Source organism: Serinus canaria, chromosome 2 (genome assembly GCF_022539315.1).
Source record: "Serinus canaria isolate serCan28SL12 chromosome 2, serCan2020, whole genome shotgun sequence".
Taxonomy (NCBI): Eukaryota; Metazoa; Chordata; class Aves; order Passeriformes; family Fringillidae; genus Serinus; species Serinus canaria.
In genome coordinates, this window is record NC_066315.1 from 58,049,913 (window position 1) to 58,067,243 (window position 17,331).

A 17,331-nucleotide genomic window follows, 5' to 3' on the forward strand; every position below is an offset into this window, starting at 1 on the left:
ACAAAGAAAAGACAAAGAACAATGCCAAGAAGCAGAAGTCATGCGAAAAGTAACCATATTCAATAAGTTGTATTAGTTCAATATTCATTTTCATATTATATGAGAAAAATATAAAGATTCCCAGAGAAAAATTTATCTCAAATTCTTGTGATTCTGGCTGAAGTAATACCATTTTTTTTACTAAACAAAACAATGTTTATCAAGATGGCTTTACCTACAAAAAATTAGACTTAAAATTGCTGTTAATCTATGTGATTATTTGACTAATGGAAAGATGGATCTTAAAAATCCAGATTATGTTGTCGAAAGAAACTAATTATTCAGACAAGCTGAGAAGGAAAGATAACTAGAAAAGAATGAAGAAGCTGCCCAAGTCCATCCACTAATTAGGATCTCTGACATTAACTGACACTCAAAATTATTCAAATTAATTTTTAGTATTTCTGAATTTCAAATATCATTGGGAAATTTTCAGTTTCAATTACATTGAAGCATTTTAGCTAAATTTGAAAAGAGCATGTCTAGAGAGATTAAATATCTTTGATTTAAAAAACAATCATAACATCTGCACAGTAATGCAGAAAATCTATTCCTCAGTAGATGCAAATATTCTACTGTAAGAATTCCATTGGAAAATACAATTCAGTCTACTTTTCATAATTTCACAAGAAAATGTTTCACAAGAAAATCTTAGAAAAAAATAATCACAATGCTTTTGCCAACACTTTGCACATACAATTCTGATATTTTCTTTTCAGATATTCTCTATTTTTAGAAGAGGAATTTAAAAACAGTTTTAACAAAATACTAGGTATTGCCAATCTTTGTCATTTTAATGCTAAACATCCCTTCAAGTTTAATCCAATTTTCCCTAGGTTATTCTGGAAGTACAGAGGTGTATGTCTACCAACACCAAAGGCAGATTACTAACTCTGTAGGAGTGCACATTTGGTTCACACAATAGGGCTTATAAGGATTATTAAATCCACTAGAACCTCCATGTTTCTACATTATTTTGGACTTTATCAAGCCAGAGAAGATACCAAAAGAGCAGGGTGTATTTTTGTCACTTCTATTTTCTCCTTGTTCAAGTTTTACCAGGAAATAACTTTCCTATAGCACTAATGTCACATGTAATTTGTGTGATAAATAAGTACTTATACATGCAGATTGTTATTCTTTACTCAGCCTTTCCCTTATGTTCCCCATCAGGGAGGCATTCTGAGAAAGCTATAAACCAGGATCATATAGCTTCTTTCTGAATTATGTACATATTACATATCAAGTCTTTTTCTTTATTCAGAAATACTGTTTCTCAAATTCTGAGAATAACTGTAACTCATGTATAAATTCATTCATTTAACCACAGTATTCAGATTGTAGTCGTTAAGGACAGGCAACTTTGGATTACCCCATCTTGGCTCAGCTTCCTGTGCTGGGCATTTGATGGGAGATGAGTTAAAACATAAACCATTTGGTGTTTAACAGAGCTGCAGACTAACCTATAAAAGAATAATTAATGGCTTGTCATCACTAAATTTAACATGAAGTGGAGGGGTTTTTTTAATTACCTAACCAAGCAAATAACACGCCTTGTTATTGGCCAGGTGTAAAATCACTGTATTTCAGCTAATTCTGAGAAGGGCTCACTTTGGACAGTCCCTGTGCAATTGTTTTTGAGTTTTCAAAATAAATTAAAGCCTCTTTTTTCCAGCCAGTATGCTGCACACACACTGGAAATAATTAAGTGAATATTTAAATGTTTGACTTGTGCTATTCACATGTAAAGGAATTTTCTTATTCATTTGAAAGCTAACAGCTTGAAGTCCAAAATAATTAACACTTTCATTAAACATACTGTTCATCGTCACTCTGAAGGAATTCTAAGCTCCTTTTTAAAAACCTAATAATCCCATTTGAATATATCTGGGGTTGAAAATCCTTTGGCCATTACATAAGAGAACAGACACATTTAAAATCAGAATGCTTTAGCTGTATTACACTCTGAACAATCCCTTACCTTGTATGGATTCAGAGGTTTACTGAAATATTGCTGGGAAAAAAACAAACCAAACCAAACCAAACCAAACCAAACCAAACCAAACCAAACCAACACCCCAGAGATAAGGGTCACTTACTGTTAAGTCACTGCAATCCCTCTAGACAGCCTGGCCAGTGCCCACCACGGATGACTGGCAGACTTGCTCTTGGAAATTAGATTCTTCAGCTGGGTAGGTGAAGAAATGGCTGTGCAGCTTCTCCCTCTTCCAAAGCTGACATGTAAATCCAAGTCACAATATCTAAAAAGCTGAAGATATTATTCCATTTTACAAACTTTCAGATGCCTTGTCTTGACATATTCCTACTGTGGACAGAAAGGTTTACCTTATATGTTGTGAAAGATTAAGGTCATATTGAGTATGAGAGATACACATGTCAGCTGGTAGGACAGCAAGGAGATGACTTCTTCTTAATATCTGGTTTTGGCTAAAAATATGTGGGTTGGAAAAGGACTTGATTGATTTCATCAATATCTCAAAGCAAATTCTGAATAATTTAAGCACATACAATTTTTTTTTCTTAAAATTTACAGTTTTGCTTGAAGAGAAGATCAATGAAGAGCTAATTTAGATGATATTCCAAGATTGCCTTATTGAGATTAGGATCTTCATTCTATTTTAACATGATAGTTTGCCACACACTGGTTTGACTAGAGAGGTCCAGATGAAGGCTGCTGGAATCTCAGGAAAATTGTAAAGGTCACAGACAGCAGCAGATTCACAGCTGACAAAAAAGTGTTCAAGAAAAGTGGGGGAAATGTGTGGGTTTTGTGAAATTTGCCTTAACACAGCTGAACAGATTCAATTGGGTTCAGTGCCAGCAAGGGAGGAGCAGCATGATAATGATTAGGAAACATTACTTCAAAGCACAGCACCTAGGGGTGATTGTGAAGAGCCCAGCTCTGTTCCTGTTTTGAAAAACAGGAATGTGTTTGAAGCTACTAATATGAAAGTCCTCCAGACACAGAATTTGTTCAGCCTCCTCACAGTTCTCTGGAATGCTCATCCTACATAGCTGCCTAGGGGCTTCTCCTTTAAAGGAGCTGTGCTCCACATCTGTAAGAAGACTCTGTATCTTTTCCTAAGGTTAATACAACTATCAAAGTCCTGTTTTCAAGCAGGTATCAAAACTGCCAGTCAAGCTCCACCTAAACACACAAAAATAGTACAATGCCTTCTTGTGTGTCAGGCAAGATATTTTTGTAGGAAAGGCACACACCAAAGCCCTGGTGAAAACTCCTCTATACCACTGTGGATATTTCTCATTCCTCAGGTTCAAGGAGGAGAAATCCCATCTGAAGTAAAGGCAAACAAAGATTGAAGCAGTTAAATAGGGGCACGGAGGGCCTATGGAATAAGAAGAAAACTAGAAAGGCAAGACAACAGCTGAGAGGTTGTCCTCACTTTCAAGAAACTTAGCAAGAATGAAATCCAAGGAAGGAAGAAAGCTAGGAAGTGCAAGGAGAATTATGTTTAACACCACAAACCAATTCAGTACTTCTTTCCAAAAGGAAAACCTCACCATCAACAGTATAGTAGCAAATGTCCCTTGGTGTATTGGGAAGAATGGTGAGGAAACCATGCATGCTTTCTATGCCTCTGCAAAGTTCACACAGAGGAAACCAAAACCCTATCTTTCACCTCTCGTGTCACCCTTATTTACATAGTCTGCATGTACACATCCATTTTGGCACCAACAGAGAAAATTACAAGCCTAATACATTACTTCCTCTTTCAAGGCTCAAAATACTAAATCCTAAAGGGAGAAGAGACTTACCAGGATTTTGTATAAGTTCTGAACACTTCCCCATGAATGGAGGTGCACAAATAACTTTCAGAAAGATTTAAGTCCCCAAGGAGCTTTGAAAGTTTTACCCTATGGATGGATCCCATATAAACACAGCCAAGTGGGCAGCTTGGTTTCAGTGGGAAAAGGGGGATGTGAGGGTGACAGCAACAATGGGCTGTTTTACAGTTTGGAAATTTGCCTGACTGTGCTTTGGGCATGGATCCAAATGTTCTAGGTCTGAAAATAACCAGCCTTTCCACCAACCCTGTCCCCCTTTTTTTTCAAAGCCTATGTTATTTCCATAGTGGTCTCTTGGCACTGTTCATTCCAGCCAGTGGATTACATTTGGCTACATTTTGTCTTTTGAGCCAAAAGTGTGGTGATGGCTCCACGCTGAGGGAGAGCAAGGCTTGGGAATCTGCTGGGAGATGTGACCAGTGTACACATTGAAGAGGCAGGTCTTGCTTGCACACTCAGGGAATTGCCAGTTGCTAGCACTGAGATCAGGAAGGAGCTTTCCCCAGAGCAGATTGGCACCAGTCTGTGGGGTTTTGTGCCTTCTCCTTCAGCATCAAGCATGACCACTGTTCAGGGCTCTCCAGCCCTTTTCTTCCAGGCTGCTCATGCACCTCAAAGATGGCCCCTTGTGCCCTGCAGCTGGAGGGGAAGGGCTTTTTCCCCCCATGGTGGGCTAGCAAGTGTCTCTAGCAGGTTTTTTTTCCTTTTTCTGCACCACTGAGCATGGTCCCTTGTCAGGGCTCCTCCAGACCCTTACAGCTCTATTCCTGCCTGCTGCCTTTGCACTTCCCAGGTACTGCTGGTGCCCTGGCTCTCTCTGACTCGTCTGCCCACTGCAGGCTTGGAACAAGAATGAGCTCTGCTCTTCACATTGCTCCATTTTCCAAGGGGTTCTTGCTTCTGGTGCAAACAGCCTTGGAAGCCTTCCTTCCTTGCTTGGAAGGGCTCCAGACTTGCTGCCCAATCCCGAGGCTTGGATGCCAAATGGCTTCCTGCCATTTTTCAGCTCTTCCAGAGAACAATACAAGCTTGGGGCAGGCACAAGAGCACAGTCCATTCATTCTTGGCCAAGAAGCACAGTGGAGCACATTTTGGAAGGCAAAAAGTGTGCTTGTCACACTTTTATCCAAAGTTGGACAATGTGTGTCCAACTTTGGATAATATCCCATGATACCACACCCCTCTTTGCTTTATTCTTCTGTATGTGGTCAATACCAATCCTCATTGTTCTCATTCCTCACTCTTCAGGAAACAGGGACTGCTTGACCTGGATTCCTGCTGTTGCTCTTTGTGCCTCTGTAGCTTTTCTTTGTTAGACTGCAAGGGATGTTTTTTCAGTCTAAAGTGAAGAATGCACCAGCCTGGCTACATGTTCATTGCGTTAATGCTTGTACACATCAGCTATGAAACAGATTCAAAAAATAAAAGAAAATTACATACTGTAAATTCAGATATAAAAATAAAATACCATTCCCTTTGTAATCTTTCAGATTTGTGTCCTTGAACATGTTTTTGAAGATGAAAAAGCCTTTTTTCAGGAAGAGAACAGTCTCTTGGTTGTTTGACTCATGGTGAGCATAGGGAATAGAATAGAATAGAATAGAATAGAATAGAATAGAATAGAATAGAATAGAATAGAATAGAATAGAATAGAATAGAATAGAATAGAATAGAATAGAATAGAATAGAATAGAATAGAATAGAATAGAATAGAGGTGTTCTGCTCTGTTCTGCCCAGAGTTCTGCATGACAAGCTGTGACCTACATCTGAGTGTTCTATCCAGGAGAGCAGCTCTCTGCAGTGTCAGAGACACCTACAGCATCACTCAGGCTGAGCTGAAACACGCTCCTGGAGCCCTGGGCAGGAGTGGGGGGTGGAGAGGGGAGGGCAGCCTATAAGCACAGCCAGGGCCCTGGCAGAAGATCTGCACTGATCATGCACTCTACTGTAGACGTTGATGGTTGGCCACTTTGGAGACAGTGTTTTGGGCCAGATGGACCTCAGCTCTGATGGAACACTGCTGTTCTCTGGGTCTTGTGTTTTAATGGGTTTTTCCAAGACAAATGACTCAGGTATTTCTACAACTGAGTGCAAGGAGAAAAAAAAATCCACAGGGAAATGAACATGTATTGCTCACATCAAACAATTTGTAACCATTTAGTCTGAAGCACCTCCTGCTCCTGACTGAGGAATTGACCTCAAAGCCTAGATCTTTGATCTAAGTGTCAGCGATGTGGGGGTTTGCCATCCTGTGGAAGCCCAGCTAAACTGGATAAACACAAAAGACTTTCAAAAAATACAGTTTCCATGTGCTCTTTGCAAATATGTTCAGGTGAGTAAATGCTCTTGAGGTGATCCACAGCTCTCACCCCCATGAAAAGATACGTGCCTCTTTCCTACAAAGTGTCAGAGCCAATGCCCAGGCTGGGACACAACTGCTTATTCCATCCCTTCTTCTGGTGTAGGGCTGGGAAGAAATGTCATCAAACATATCCTGAGCATCTAGTGGTAAGGAAAGGAGGAGGAAGCAACAAGAGCCAAATCAAATCAAATCAAATCAGACTAAACTGAATTGAATCAAATAGCTGAGTTGTAAGGGATGATCACTGAGTCCAGCTGCCTGACTACATCAGGGCTGACCAAAATAAAAAGCGTGATATTAAGGGCATTGTCCAAACTTCTTTTAAACACTGACAGACTTGGGGGATTGACCACCTCTCTCAGGAGCCTGTTCCAGGGTTTGATCACCCACTGGATAAAGAAATGCTTCCTCACGTCACATCTGAATCTCTTCTGAGGGGCACAGCTTTGAGGCATTCCCACAAGACCTGGCTCTAGGTCCCAGGGAAAAGAATGACCTTTTCTCCTTCCTTGCCTCAGAAAGCTGTACAGACTAGTGAGGTTGCCCCTCAGCCTCCTCCTCTCCAAACAATAAAACCCCAGTGTCCTGAGCTGCTTCTCACAGAACACCCTGCCAGCCCCTTCCACAGCTTTGCTGCCTTCCTCTGGATGCATTCAGGAACCTTCACATCCTTTTGGAATTGTGAGGCCCAAAAGCACACACAACTCTCAGGGTGAGGCCACCCCAAGACCAAGCACAGCAGGATAATCCCTTCTGTGAAGTGGCTGGTGAAGCTGTGTTTGATCCATTCCAGGACATGGTTTGTCCTTAGGGCTGCCCAGGCACACACTGCTGACTCCTGCTGAGCCTCCTGCCAGCCAGCACCCCCAGACCCTCCTGCAGAGCTGCTCTCCTGGAGTGGCTACTCCTCACCCCATTTAGACTTTTGCCTGCCGTTACTCCTTCCTATGTGTAGAATCTGGCATTTATCCTTGTTCCATTTCATGCCACTGATGTTTGCCCAAATACTCCAGGCTACCCAGATCCCTCTGCAAGGCCTTTTGTCCCTTGGGAGCGCCAGCAGCACTTCCCAGTTTGGAATCATCAGCAAACTTGCTCATGGTGCATTCAATTTCTGCATCCAGATCACGGAGAGATATACTGAACAGAACTGACTCTAGAATGGAGCCCTGAGTAACAGGGTGACCAGGTGACCAGGTGACCAGGCACCAGCCAGATGTGGCCATGTTCACTGCAACCCTTGAGCTCTGTCCTTCAGCCAGATCTTCAACCAGCACTCCATGAACCCACTCATCCCACAGCTGGAAAATTTGTCCCAGAGGATGCTGTGAGGTACAGTACCAAAAGCCTTACAAAAACCCAAAAACCCCACATCCACTGCATTCCCTTCATCTGCTGGGCAGGTGACCTTATTACAGGACACTAAATTATTTAAACTATACTTTTATTTTTTTAAATGCATCTGCACTGACTATGATTGATGATTGCAGTGTTCCTTAAGTGTAGTGATAGGACAAGTCCTAAGTTTTAAATAAAAAGAGAGTAGATTTAGATTAGAAATGAGGAAGAAATTTTTCCATCAGGGTGGTGAGGCACTGGCACAGGTTGCCCAGAGAAGCTTGTCCAAGATGCCCCATCCCTGGAAGTGTTCAAGGTCAGGTTGGATGGGGCTCTGAGCAACCTGGTCCAGGGAAAGGTGTCCCTGCCCATGGCAAGGGTCCTGGGTCTAGATGACCTTTAAGGTCTCTTCCAACCCAAACCATTCTGTGATTTTGCTGCATTGTAGGGCAACCTCCCCTGTGTTGATTTCTTTACCTCCCCATTACCTACTGGAATTAAATTTTCTGTATTTCTGGTAGAATTCTCTTTTACTACCTTGTTCATTGTAATTTCTTTGAAGCTTGCAGCCTTCTGACTTTATACCTTCATGCTGTTATTTTTTATGTGCTTTGAGTAAGAAAGTTTTATTCTCATAATTTATATGATTCCCTATTCATTCTCAGATCTCAGTTTCTGGAACATTCTTCCCTGCTGCTCTTTCTCTGCTTTTCAAGCTATAAATACATTTTCTAAGTCACAATATTTTGCCTGATTTTACCCAATGGATGAGCAGTTCTCAATTTTTTTTCTGATGCAGTTCACCTTGCACAACTATAAATTTATTTTCTTTCAGGGTTGTAACTTTATTGGCCATCATTGGGATGTTTTTGTAGAAAGCGTTCTCCCATTAGACTGGTCCTCTAGAGAAGACCCTGTCCTCATCTCTGTGTGATGAAGCTAAACTCCACTGTCATTATTTTGCTTCCCTTCTCCTTCCTTATATCAGAATAGCAAGCAGTATTACTTAGTGGTAACTTTAACACCGGTCACAAAAAAAAAAAAAAAAAAGAAAAGAAATACAGAAACCATAATTTTATTGGAAATAATCCACACAGCTGCAAGAAGTTTTAACTCAGCGCTCCAATAGGTATATTTTATCATTACAAAACTACTCTCTGGTTTAAAGTCCTTCAACTGCAGCAGCTTGAAAGCTGCCTAACAGAATGTCAGTAATGGCAATTTTTCTTACATACTTTGTGCTAGCAAACCTGCTCACATAAGGCAAATCTATTAGCTTGAATGAGGAAGTGGTAAACACATATAAAATTAATCTTTCAGTAGCTATGGCAGTCTTTTTTTTTTTTTTTTTGTTATTGGCAGCCTTCATTTCGAAGGGAATGGCTTTTTCCTTTTCATTTCCTTTTACCAGTAGGCTGAGTTAAAGTTTTGTCATCATCCACGTCCAATTCATTCACCTCTTCCTGTAATTCATCCTGCAGCTCATAGTCTGAGGCTGATTCAGTGTTATCCCAGTAATCAGCTTCATATCTGTCCAGTAAGTATTTCTGTGGCATAACGTCATCATCGTCAGGAGGATTCCTTGCTTTTTTCTTTTTCATTTTCTTTTGAATCTTAGAAAGCTGCTGCTGCTGCTTCTCTGTCCAGACAATGTTTTCTATATTTCTTGACGCTTTCATTTTTTTATAGTCCATTATCTGTTTATTCAGCAGTTCATGATCAACACCAAACAGATTAGGCCGCATGGGTGAATCTGAAGATTGAGTTGTTGAAGGGAAGAGTTTACTGTGGGAAAGAAAACAAGTATTGGCTTGGGTCTTTTCCCCACATATATTTCTATTTTTGACAACTTGAGTAACATAGAAATAAATTGGACTTTTCAGTTTAACTTTATTAACCCCCTGTGTTCCCTATATTATGAAGGAAGAGATACCACCATATCACGCATCCAAGGACAATCTGTGTCAACAGATTTAACGGGAGAAAGCCAGTAAAGCAACAAGGTGCCCGATAAAACTGCCTGTCTGTGGGGAAAATTGTACCTAGGTGAGCCCTGTATCTGGGAGACCCAAGGAACTCAAGACTTCTCCCAGCTCTTCCAACAAGTGAGAAGCAGCAGCCTCTGTCTAAAACACATCAGAGCGATGTGACGCCTTATGCTGGACTTGACTATTTCCCCAAGACACAGAGGAAGGTGTTAGGTACCCCTTGGGAAATCTGTCACAGGAATGACTTCCCACAGGAACCTATTTCTGATTCACACCTGATGGACCATCCTGTGAGAGGCACAGAAGGCATTTCTACCAAAAAACTACAGCACACAGGTGCAAAGGCAGTTGGCTTTGAGAGCATCCAGTGCACAGAACCACTATTCCAATAGGTTGTTCAGCCCTGTCTCTCAGTGGTTAAAAATCGCTCACGGAAGAATATTAAATTAATTTAGGGAGATTTGTCAGTAAACTTGCAATCCATGTATAATAAACCAAACTTGTATCAGAAAAAAGTGGACAAGTAGAGCAGTACTGGTAAATGCCATTTTCATCCTCATGAGACAACTACCAGCAAGAAACAAACTACTGCTGCAGAGCATTTTTAAAATTTTCATTAGCATCAGCACATCAAGTCCTGAAAACTTGAAGTTCTACATCTATTTTGCTCATAAAACCTAAGATATTAATACCAGAACAAGTATCAGGTCTCCAAGTAGCAATGTACACACCTAATTAAAATATACTTTCTCTTATGTCAAGTAATACCCAATTTAAGTTGGCCTGTGGAGATGAAAACAGACACTCGTACAATTCTGAACCAAAAAGACTCACCTTGAATCATTTTGAGATGATTCTTCTTCTTCTGGAGGTCCAAAATCAGCAATTGCCAGTAAGTCCTCGACCTGTAAACACATGAAGGCCACACAAATTAACGATTTCGTTTAAATCTACTTTGTTCCCATCTACACAAGAAACAGACAAGTATCCAACAGCAAATACGATCTTTTCTATGTTTGGAATATTTTGCAAAACCACTTTAAAACAGCCTTTTCCTTCTTTTACATGGACTTGCTCATACTTCTTGCCTGGGATGTTTTTGTCAAATAGTGGATCAAGAGATTCCTACAAAGTTTTTTGCCTTATATGCATTATGAACCCTTGGCTGGGGATTGTCTGACATATTTATTTTTTGGTTTATTTCTTCTTACCTCAGTCTTGCAAATCCTTTTCCATAACATCCTTACACAGATTTTTTTCACCTCTTCTCCCTTTCTGCAAGTTTACATTTCTCTTACAGGAAACGATGGAGTTCCCAAATCCCTTTTAACATGGCATCTAGCCAGTAAATGCTACAAATTATTAATGTATTATTAAAGCATTATTATATTCTGTGCTTACAGACTATATGTAATCATGAAAATTTTCTCTTGTTTGAAATTTCATTTCAGCCTTTCTTTACATTAATTCCCTTCTAATTAATTGAATTATTGTAGGAGATGTTTAATTAGATGTTTTTTCCCTTTACTTACAACACTTAAAACCAACTTCAGTATGTTATTTGAATCTGTGATTGACATAAATCTGATGAACTGTGAAGTGGGAGAAAATGATCCATCTATCTGCTCCCCAGTGTCATTCCCTGACAGAAGCGATGTAAAGAGGGTTTTTACTTATCTTCTGTGAAACTCTGAACTTTTCTGATCACAGAAAGTTCAAGCAGTTCATTGCATTTCTAGAGAATCTGAAATTCTTTTTATGCCTTCAGCTCTGCTCAGGCACACTGCAGGAGCCCATAAGGGTCTAACAGTAATTGGCTGCAACAGTAACACTATTATAAATAATAAGGCACTCCAGGGCACAGAAACATGAACCTGTTCTTTTCAACTTCTGTTCACATCAACAGCTTGAGGAGACATTTCTCATCAAATTCTACTCATTGGTGTCATCTTTCTCTTCTGGAAATCTCACTGTGTTAGAGATCTCGCTTCACAGTCCAATGACAGCAAATTAATAGGAAAACATCAGTATTCTAGCAATATGTCAACTAGTTAAAGCTATCAACACCTTGACATAAAGCATGAAATAGCAAAGGCAATTTTAAAAGTTAAGGAAAAAAATGCAGTATGAATAAGCCTACATCCCCTATGCAAAGATTTGCATTTCCCTACAAACATTTTAACAATTCACAGATGGGAAAAGATATGGGGAAAAAATAAAAAAATCACTGGTTATTCAACTGAATCTTAAAAGCACATAACATTTAAAATGTGGAAAACAGCTCCTCTAACCTCATTTCCATAATCATAAGCACCAGGCAGCCCTATAGTATTCCTTAAAATGGTAATTTAATTCTTAAAAATTCACCGGCCTAATGATACTGCCTATAATCCTTCTATATATTATATAGGCATCAATCTTACTCAAGATTATTTGTTAAAATGATTTTTGCAACTATAGAGAAAGACTGATTTTTAATGAAAATTAGTAGAGCAACTATATTTTCAGCTCTCTGCTAAGTCACTATATTTGTACATTGAGTCAAAGATTACATTTACCTCTTTTACAGCTGCAGCTTCTTTGTCTTTTATAAATACAACTGGGGGTACATTTCCTACAATCTGCTGACTCTTCAGAAGATACCTGGCAAAAACACAGCATTCACCAGCATGAGTATCAGTACATCATCTTCAGGACAAGTAAAAGGTGTTAAATGAAATCCAGCAGTACTGCACGTTTAAAGATATGGTTTGCAAAACTTTCAGTCTGATGAGGAGCTATCCAGGTTGATGCTAAGTAATACATCACTGCAGAACCCCAGCTTCAAATGCATGGCCTACAAAAACTACTGGCTGCAGGTCCAGCTGAGTATTGATATTTGGTTTTTCCATATCGATACACATAGTCTGGCACAGGTCCTTCCCCACTTCACTTGGTATCCTTATCCCCTCTGTAGGGATAAAAGCAGCAGGGGATACAGCCCTCAGAGCAGGGTGAGACAACTTATCCTACATGCTAGCTGCAGGAAGGATTGACAGGGGTCCCCTTCTCTTCTTCCCAGACAGCAACCTTCCTTCTTAAAGAGTGGAAGCTGTGGAGTTGAAGAGAGCATTGTGCTGGAGCAGGAATTACACAGCTTACGGAAACACGAGAAAGGAAATGGCTTTACAAGTATGCTTCTACGCCAACTGCCACATGGGTGAAGTTCTGAACTTCCAACAGACTAGCAGGATAGCAGAGGGAAAGCCAAGGAAAGGGAGAAAGACAAAAATCTCAATGATACAATGAAAAATCACCAGACTCTGTGTTGGGAAAATGGGGAAAAGCATCACAATACACAGTAGCATTCTCAGTTTGGGGGTTTTTTTGGTATCAGTATGGTGAAGAACTTCTGCGATAACAGTCATCCCTTCTGGAGGCCTAAATCATCCCCAGCAATCAGAACTGCCCAGTGAATCTGCAAGGAGATCCTTGCAGCTGTCAGTCCACTGTACAGCATCCCGTCCTGGGCTCGTGTCCCGCACAGCCTGGCCAGCCACTCTTGCAGAAGTATTAATCAACTCATAATAAACAGCGCAGCTCAGCTCCACGGAGCAGCCTCTGGGCTGACTGACAGAAGCTCACACCCTATGGGAGCTCTCCTAGGATGCAGGCATCTTGGTTCAGAGTCTGGAGGCACAGATAAACCCGGGAGCTTGGAATGGGATAAAAGGGTGCCAGACACAATAAATTAGGCTGTTGTCTGATGACCAGAAGGAAGTTCTGTCGTGTGCTACATCTCACAGTCTCACACATATGAACATCCTGGATTCGCTGTAATAAGCCAGCCCCACCAGGACACTGGAGTGAGACCTGTCCCACACTCCTCTTGCTTTCTGCTTGGCCCACTCCTGCCCTGGGAAAGCCCAGAAGCCAAAAAAGCTAGCTGTGCTCCAGCAAAAGATCACACAGCTGGTCTGACACAGCCACCCTTCCCTGTGAGGCTCATCAAAGGAGATGCTCTACTCCAAGTATCTAAAACCCCAAGGCATCCCAGTAGGTCAGGTCTAGACTGTCAGAAGTACTGAGGAAATGGCTCTGGATGCAGGAAGTGGCCTGTCTATCCCGCAGCAGTACCGTATGCGTGGAGCGCTCTTTCGCAGCACACTTTCAACGTAACTGTCCTTCTCCATAGTGGAAGCAGGGTTCCAGTACACACGGCACGCTGAAAAGTTGGATGACAGGGACACCTATAGAAAAGGCAAATCTCTCTTTAAAATGATATGTATATACACACACATTTCATATACAATGAAGTCTGTGATGGACTGCAGAAAGCCTACTAGAAAATGTCTTTTGACAACAGAAGTGATGATATCAGAATCAGTTCATGAGTAAATCAGGACTGATCTACACCTAGCCATGTCCCAGTGCAGCACAAACACTGTGCAGCTCTAAAATCTGCATTGTATTGGGAAGAAGGCTGTTTCTTTCCATCTCTCATGTTATAAGTTGTTTAATTTACAGCAATGCCTCCTGAAACAACTGTCTTGCCCACACCAGCCAGCATTTTTACATGCAGACATGTGATCTGAGACAAGCTCTAGAGAGACAGAAATACTCTTTGAAGGATACTGCACACATACAGCCAGAAGACTCTTCTTGCCCATGTAGTTTCGAATGCTTGTCTGACAACAGAATGAATTCAGCTGGAAAAAACATCTATTTTATGAATGACAACCCTTTTGTCATAGATGCAGCTATGAGATATCATTTTCCATGCTTCTAATATCAGACCTAAGTCAACCAAGCTTTTAAGCCAAACACTGGTGTAATTTAATCTTTACAGAACAGCAAATGTAGACGATAAAAACTGCAGACAACTAACAAGAATGCAGAGACTGACTCAGTTCCTGTATCAGAACTCTAACTTCTCTTTCAAATCCACAAATTATGACACCACTAGATACAATTACATACAAATCTCAATTCTTTCTCAGATCTGGCTTGACAATGACATTTTCTTAGGCTTGCCCTTTTTTTTGAACTAATCTCATGCATCACTTAGGTCTTCTGCCAGTAACATGGCTCGGGAGTGACACAAGCAGGTGACAACTCTCACACAGCTACAAGAACAGACTCTTGGAAAGACACACTTATGTTTGTAAAGCCAAGCTCCTCCTTCTGAAAGGGCAAGACAAAGAGATTATGTCTGAGTAGCAGAAAAAGGAGCCATATCACGAGAATCATCATTTTATTGGCCTGAGTTGCATTTGCATTAGAGTGGCAAAGGTCTCCTACACCAGGTACTACAGTGGCAAAGCTCTGCTCCTGTGTACTCCAGTGTCAGATCTTGCTGCACTCTGCCACATCAGAAGCAATGCAGTAAAACTCCTCTTGGCACACATCACAACACCCAGGGGAGCTCCTTTGGCACGCCCATGCCAACCTCACAACATAATCAGAGTGCCTCAGCACAAGCACTTGTGGCTTTGGCACTTGCCTTGCAAATTTCCAGCTTGAGATCATAAAATTCTTGACTGACTTCACAGGTAGTTGCCATCTCTAACACAGCTTTATGAATAAGACCATTCAAAACTCTGCAGCGCACGCTATCTTCTTTCCTTGTTTTTGTAAGGTCATTTTTCACTAAAATGTCCAACTTGCTTGGTTTATACAACTATAAAAAGAAACAAACAACACATTAAACAGTAGTTACACACTTGTATTAGGCAACTATATACAGTTTCATGCACTTTACTAAGTATGCTCTTATTTCATTATTGCAGCTGTGATGGCTTTATATACGTCTTACATATCAAGTGTTTCAATAAACAATACTTCTGTTCACAAAATCTTGGACATCTGTGTACTACAATCAAAGTTTCTAAAGTTCTTTTTGTATTTTCTAGCAAGTTTTGAAACTCCATAGATCTGTTTTCTCAAATACAGCATGCATTGACTGGAAAGCTTTGCTTGTTTGAAAAAAACAAACATTAAAAAATTTTTCCTTACACTAAGCTCATGGAAGTTTTAATCTGGATCAGTACTCAGGAGTGTGATAGAGAGCATTGATGCTGGCAAGGATGAAAGATCAGTACAGAAGAGGAACAGCCATGGGAAGCCAAATGGCAATCCTGTCACAGTCAGACTGGAGCCCAACTCTTTGTTCACAAAATCCTGCTATTTCTCCATCAGAAAATGCTTCAAAGTTAAAATCAATGGCAGAAACCATTGGTCTGTTCCACCTGGCACAAATAAACATATCGCCTTCAGAGCTTGCACTTACCGCTTGTGATCCCAGGGTAGGGCTGTCATACCAGAACTTCTTTCTTTTGGGAAAAGGAAAGGAAATCAGCCTTATCTTTCAGTAACTCAGAGAAATAAGGATTGCCTGTGTAATTAATATTCCACCTGTCTGAAAGGACACCACAACACCCAGGTTTTCATACAAGTAGCTCTCCTCACAGCTGGGTGCAGGGAACAATGCTTCCCACCCACAGCTGAAGGTGCACATATATGGGAAGGGGGTGGAAAAAAACAGCTTTCAGGTTTCTTTAGATTCAGAGAATCATTAAGGTTTGAAAACCGGGCTAAGATCATCAAGACCACGGTTAACCCAGTACTGCCAAGTCCAGCACTAAACCACGTCTCTAAGTACCACTTCTACACGTTTTCTGAACACTTCCAGAGACAGTGATTACACCACTTTCCTGGGGATCCTCTTCTGTTGCTTGACCATTCTTCTCTTTCAGTGAAGAAATTTCTCCCAATATACAATCTAAATGTCCCTTAGTGCACCTTGAGGCCATTTCCTCTCGTCCTGTCATTTGTTTCCTGGGAGAAGAGACTGACTCCCACCTGGCTACACCCTCCTTTCAGGCAGTTGTAGAGAGTGATAAAGTCCCCTCCGAGCCTCTTTTAATCCAGACTGAACCCCCCAGCTCCCTGAGCTGCTCCTCACAGGACTTGTGCCCCAGACCCTTCGCCGCTGCCCTTCACTGGACATGCTCCAGCACCTCAATGTCTTTCCTGCACACACGGGCCCGGAACCGGACACAGCACCCGAGGTGCGGCCTCACCGAGGCCAGAGCACCGGGGGACGATCAGTGGCCGGGTCCTGCAGGACACACTCCTGCTGGCAGAGGCCAGGGCCATTGCCTTCTCGGCCACCTGGGCACATGTTCAGCTCAGATCGGCGGCTCGGGGCTGGTGTCTCTCTCTCCTCCGCGGTACCGGGGCCGCGGGAGCGCCCGAGCCCCCCAGCCCCTGTGACTCCCCTTGCCCCAGCGCTCACAACCCACCCCGGCAGGGCCCCGCACCTACTTATTCTTGCGGAGCATTTTCCGCAGCAAGTTCCTGGAGCCGCCCAGGGCTGCGGAGCTGCGCAGGGCCCGGCACCACCGCGGCACCGCGCCCACCCGGGCGCCCCACATCGCTGCCCTGGCCCGCGGCCCGGCCCGGGGAGCTCCCACCTCCGCTCCGGCTGCGGCTCAGGGTCCGGCTGCAGCTCCCCCTGTCGGCACGGAGGCCCGGGCCCGAGGCTGCGGGTGTCCCGGCCGGTCCCGGAGAGGGGAGGTAGGAGCGAGGCCGAGCCGCCTTCAGGCTGGGCAGGGCTCGCTCACACGCAGACCCCGGCTCCCGCTCCGGCCCGCGGCGGGAGCACGCATCCAGGGCCGGGATTGCCGCCGGAGCGGCGGCAGGAGCCGCCCCGACGCGCCGGCTGCGCTTGGGGCTGTGCCGGGCGGTCCCTCTCAGACACGATTTACATGTCCTTCAATTCGCTGCTGCCATCA

At 42.3% G+C, this 17,331-nt stretch overlaps 1 protein-coding gene across 1 annotated transcript; it reads right to left on the minus strand.

Annotated features, from left to right (window-relative positions):
• Positions 1-8,627: 8,627 nt before the first annotated feature.
• Positions 8,628-17,026, minus strand: RBFA (ribosome binding factor A). Its single transcript, XM_030236199.2, has 7 exons — positions 16,862-17,026; positions 15,825-15,867; positions 15,039-15,215; positions 13,673-13,785; positions 12,115-12,199; positions 10,391-10,461; positions 8,628-9,353 (listed from the first exon to the last, which is right to left on the minus strand). The coding sequence occupies exons 1-7, from the start codon at positions 16,969-16,971 to the stop codon at positions 8,963-8,965; spliced, it is 990 nt and encodes a 329-aa protein (XP_030092059.2). The 5' UTR covers positions 16,972-17,026; the 3' UTR covers positions 8,628-8,962.
• Positions 17,027-17,331: the final 305 nt, after the last annotated feature.

What these genes read in the sequence shown, in the direction of transcription:
- RBFA (XM_030236199.2), bottom strand. Translation starts at nt 16,971, where the DNA reads ATGTGGGGCGCCCGGGTGGGCGCGGTGCCGCGGTGGTGCCGGGCCCTG. An exon ending in AAGCTGCAGCTGTAAAAGAG is followed by an intron (nt 10,462 to 12,114) that starts GTAAATGTAATC and finishes ATGTGTTTACAG; the next exon opens with GTCGAGGACTTACTGGCAAT. An exon ending in TCATCTCAAAATGATTCAAG is followed by an intron (nt 9,354 to 10,390) that starts GTGAGTCTTTTT and finishes TCTTTCCCACAG; the next exon opens with TAAACTCTTCCCTTCAACAA.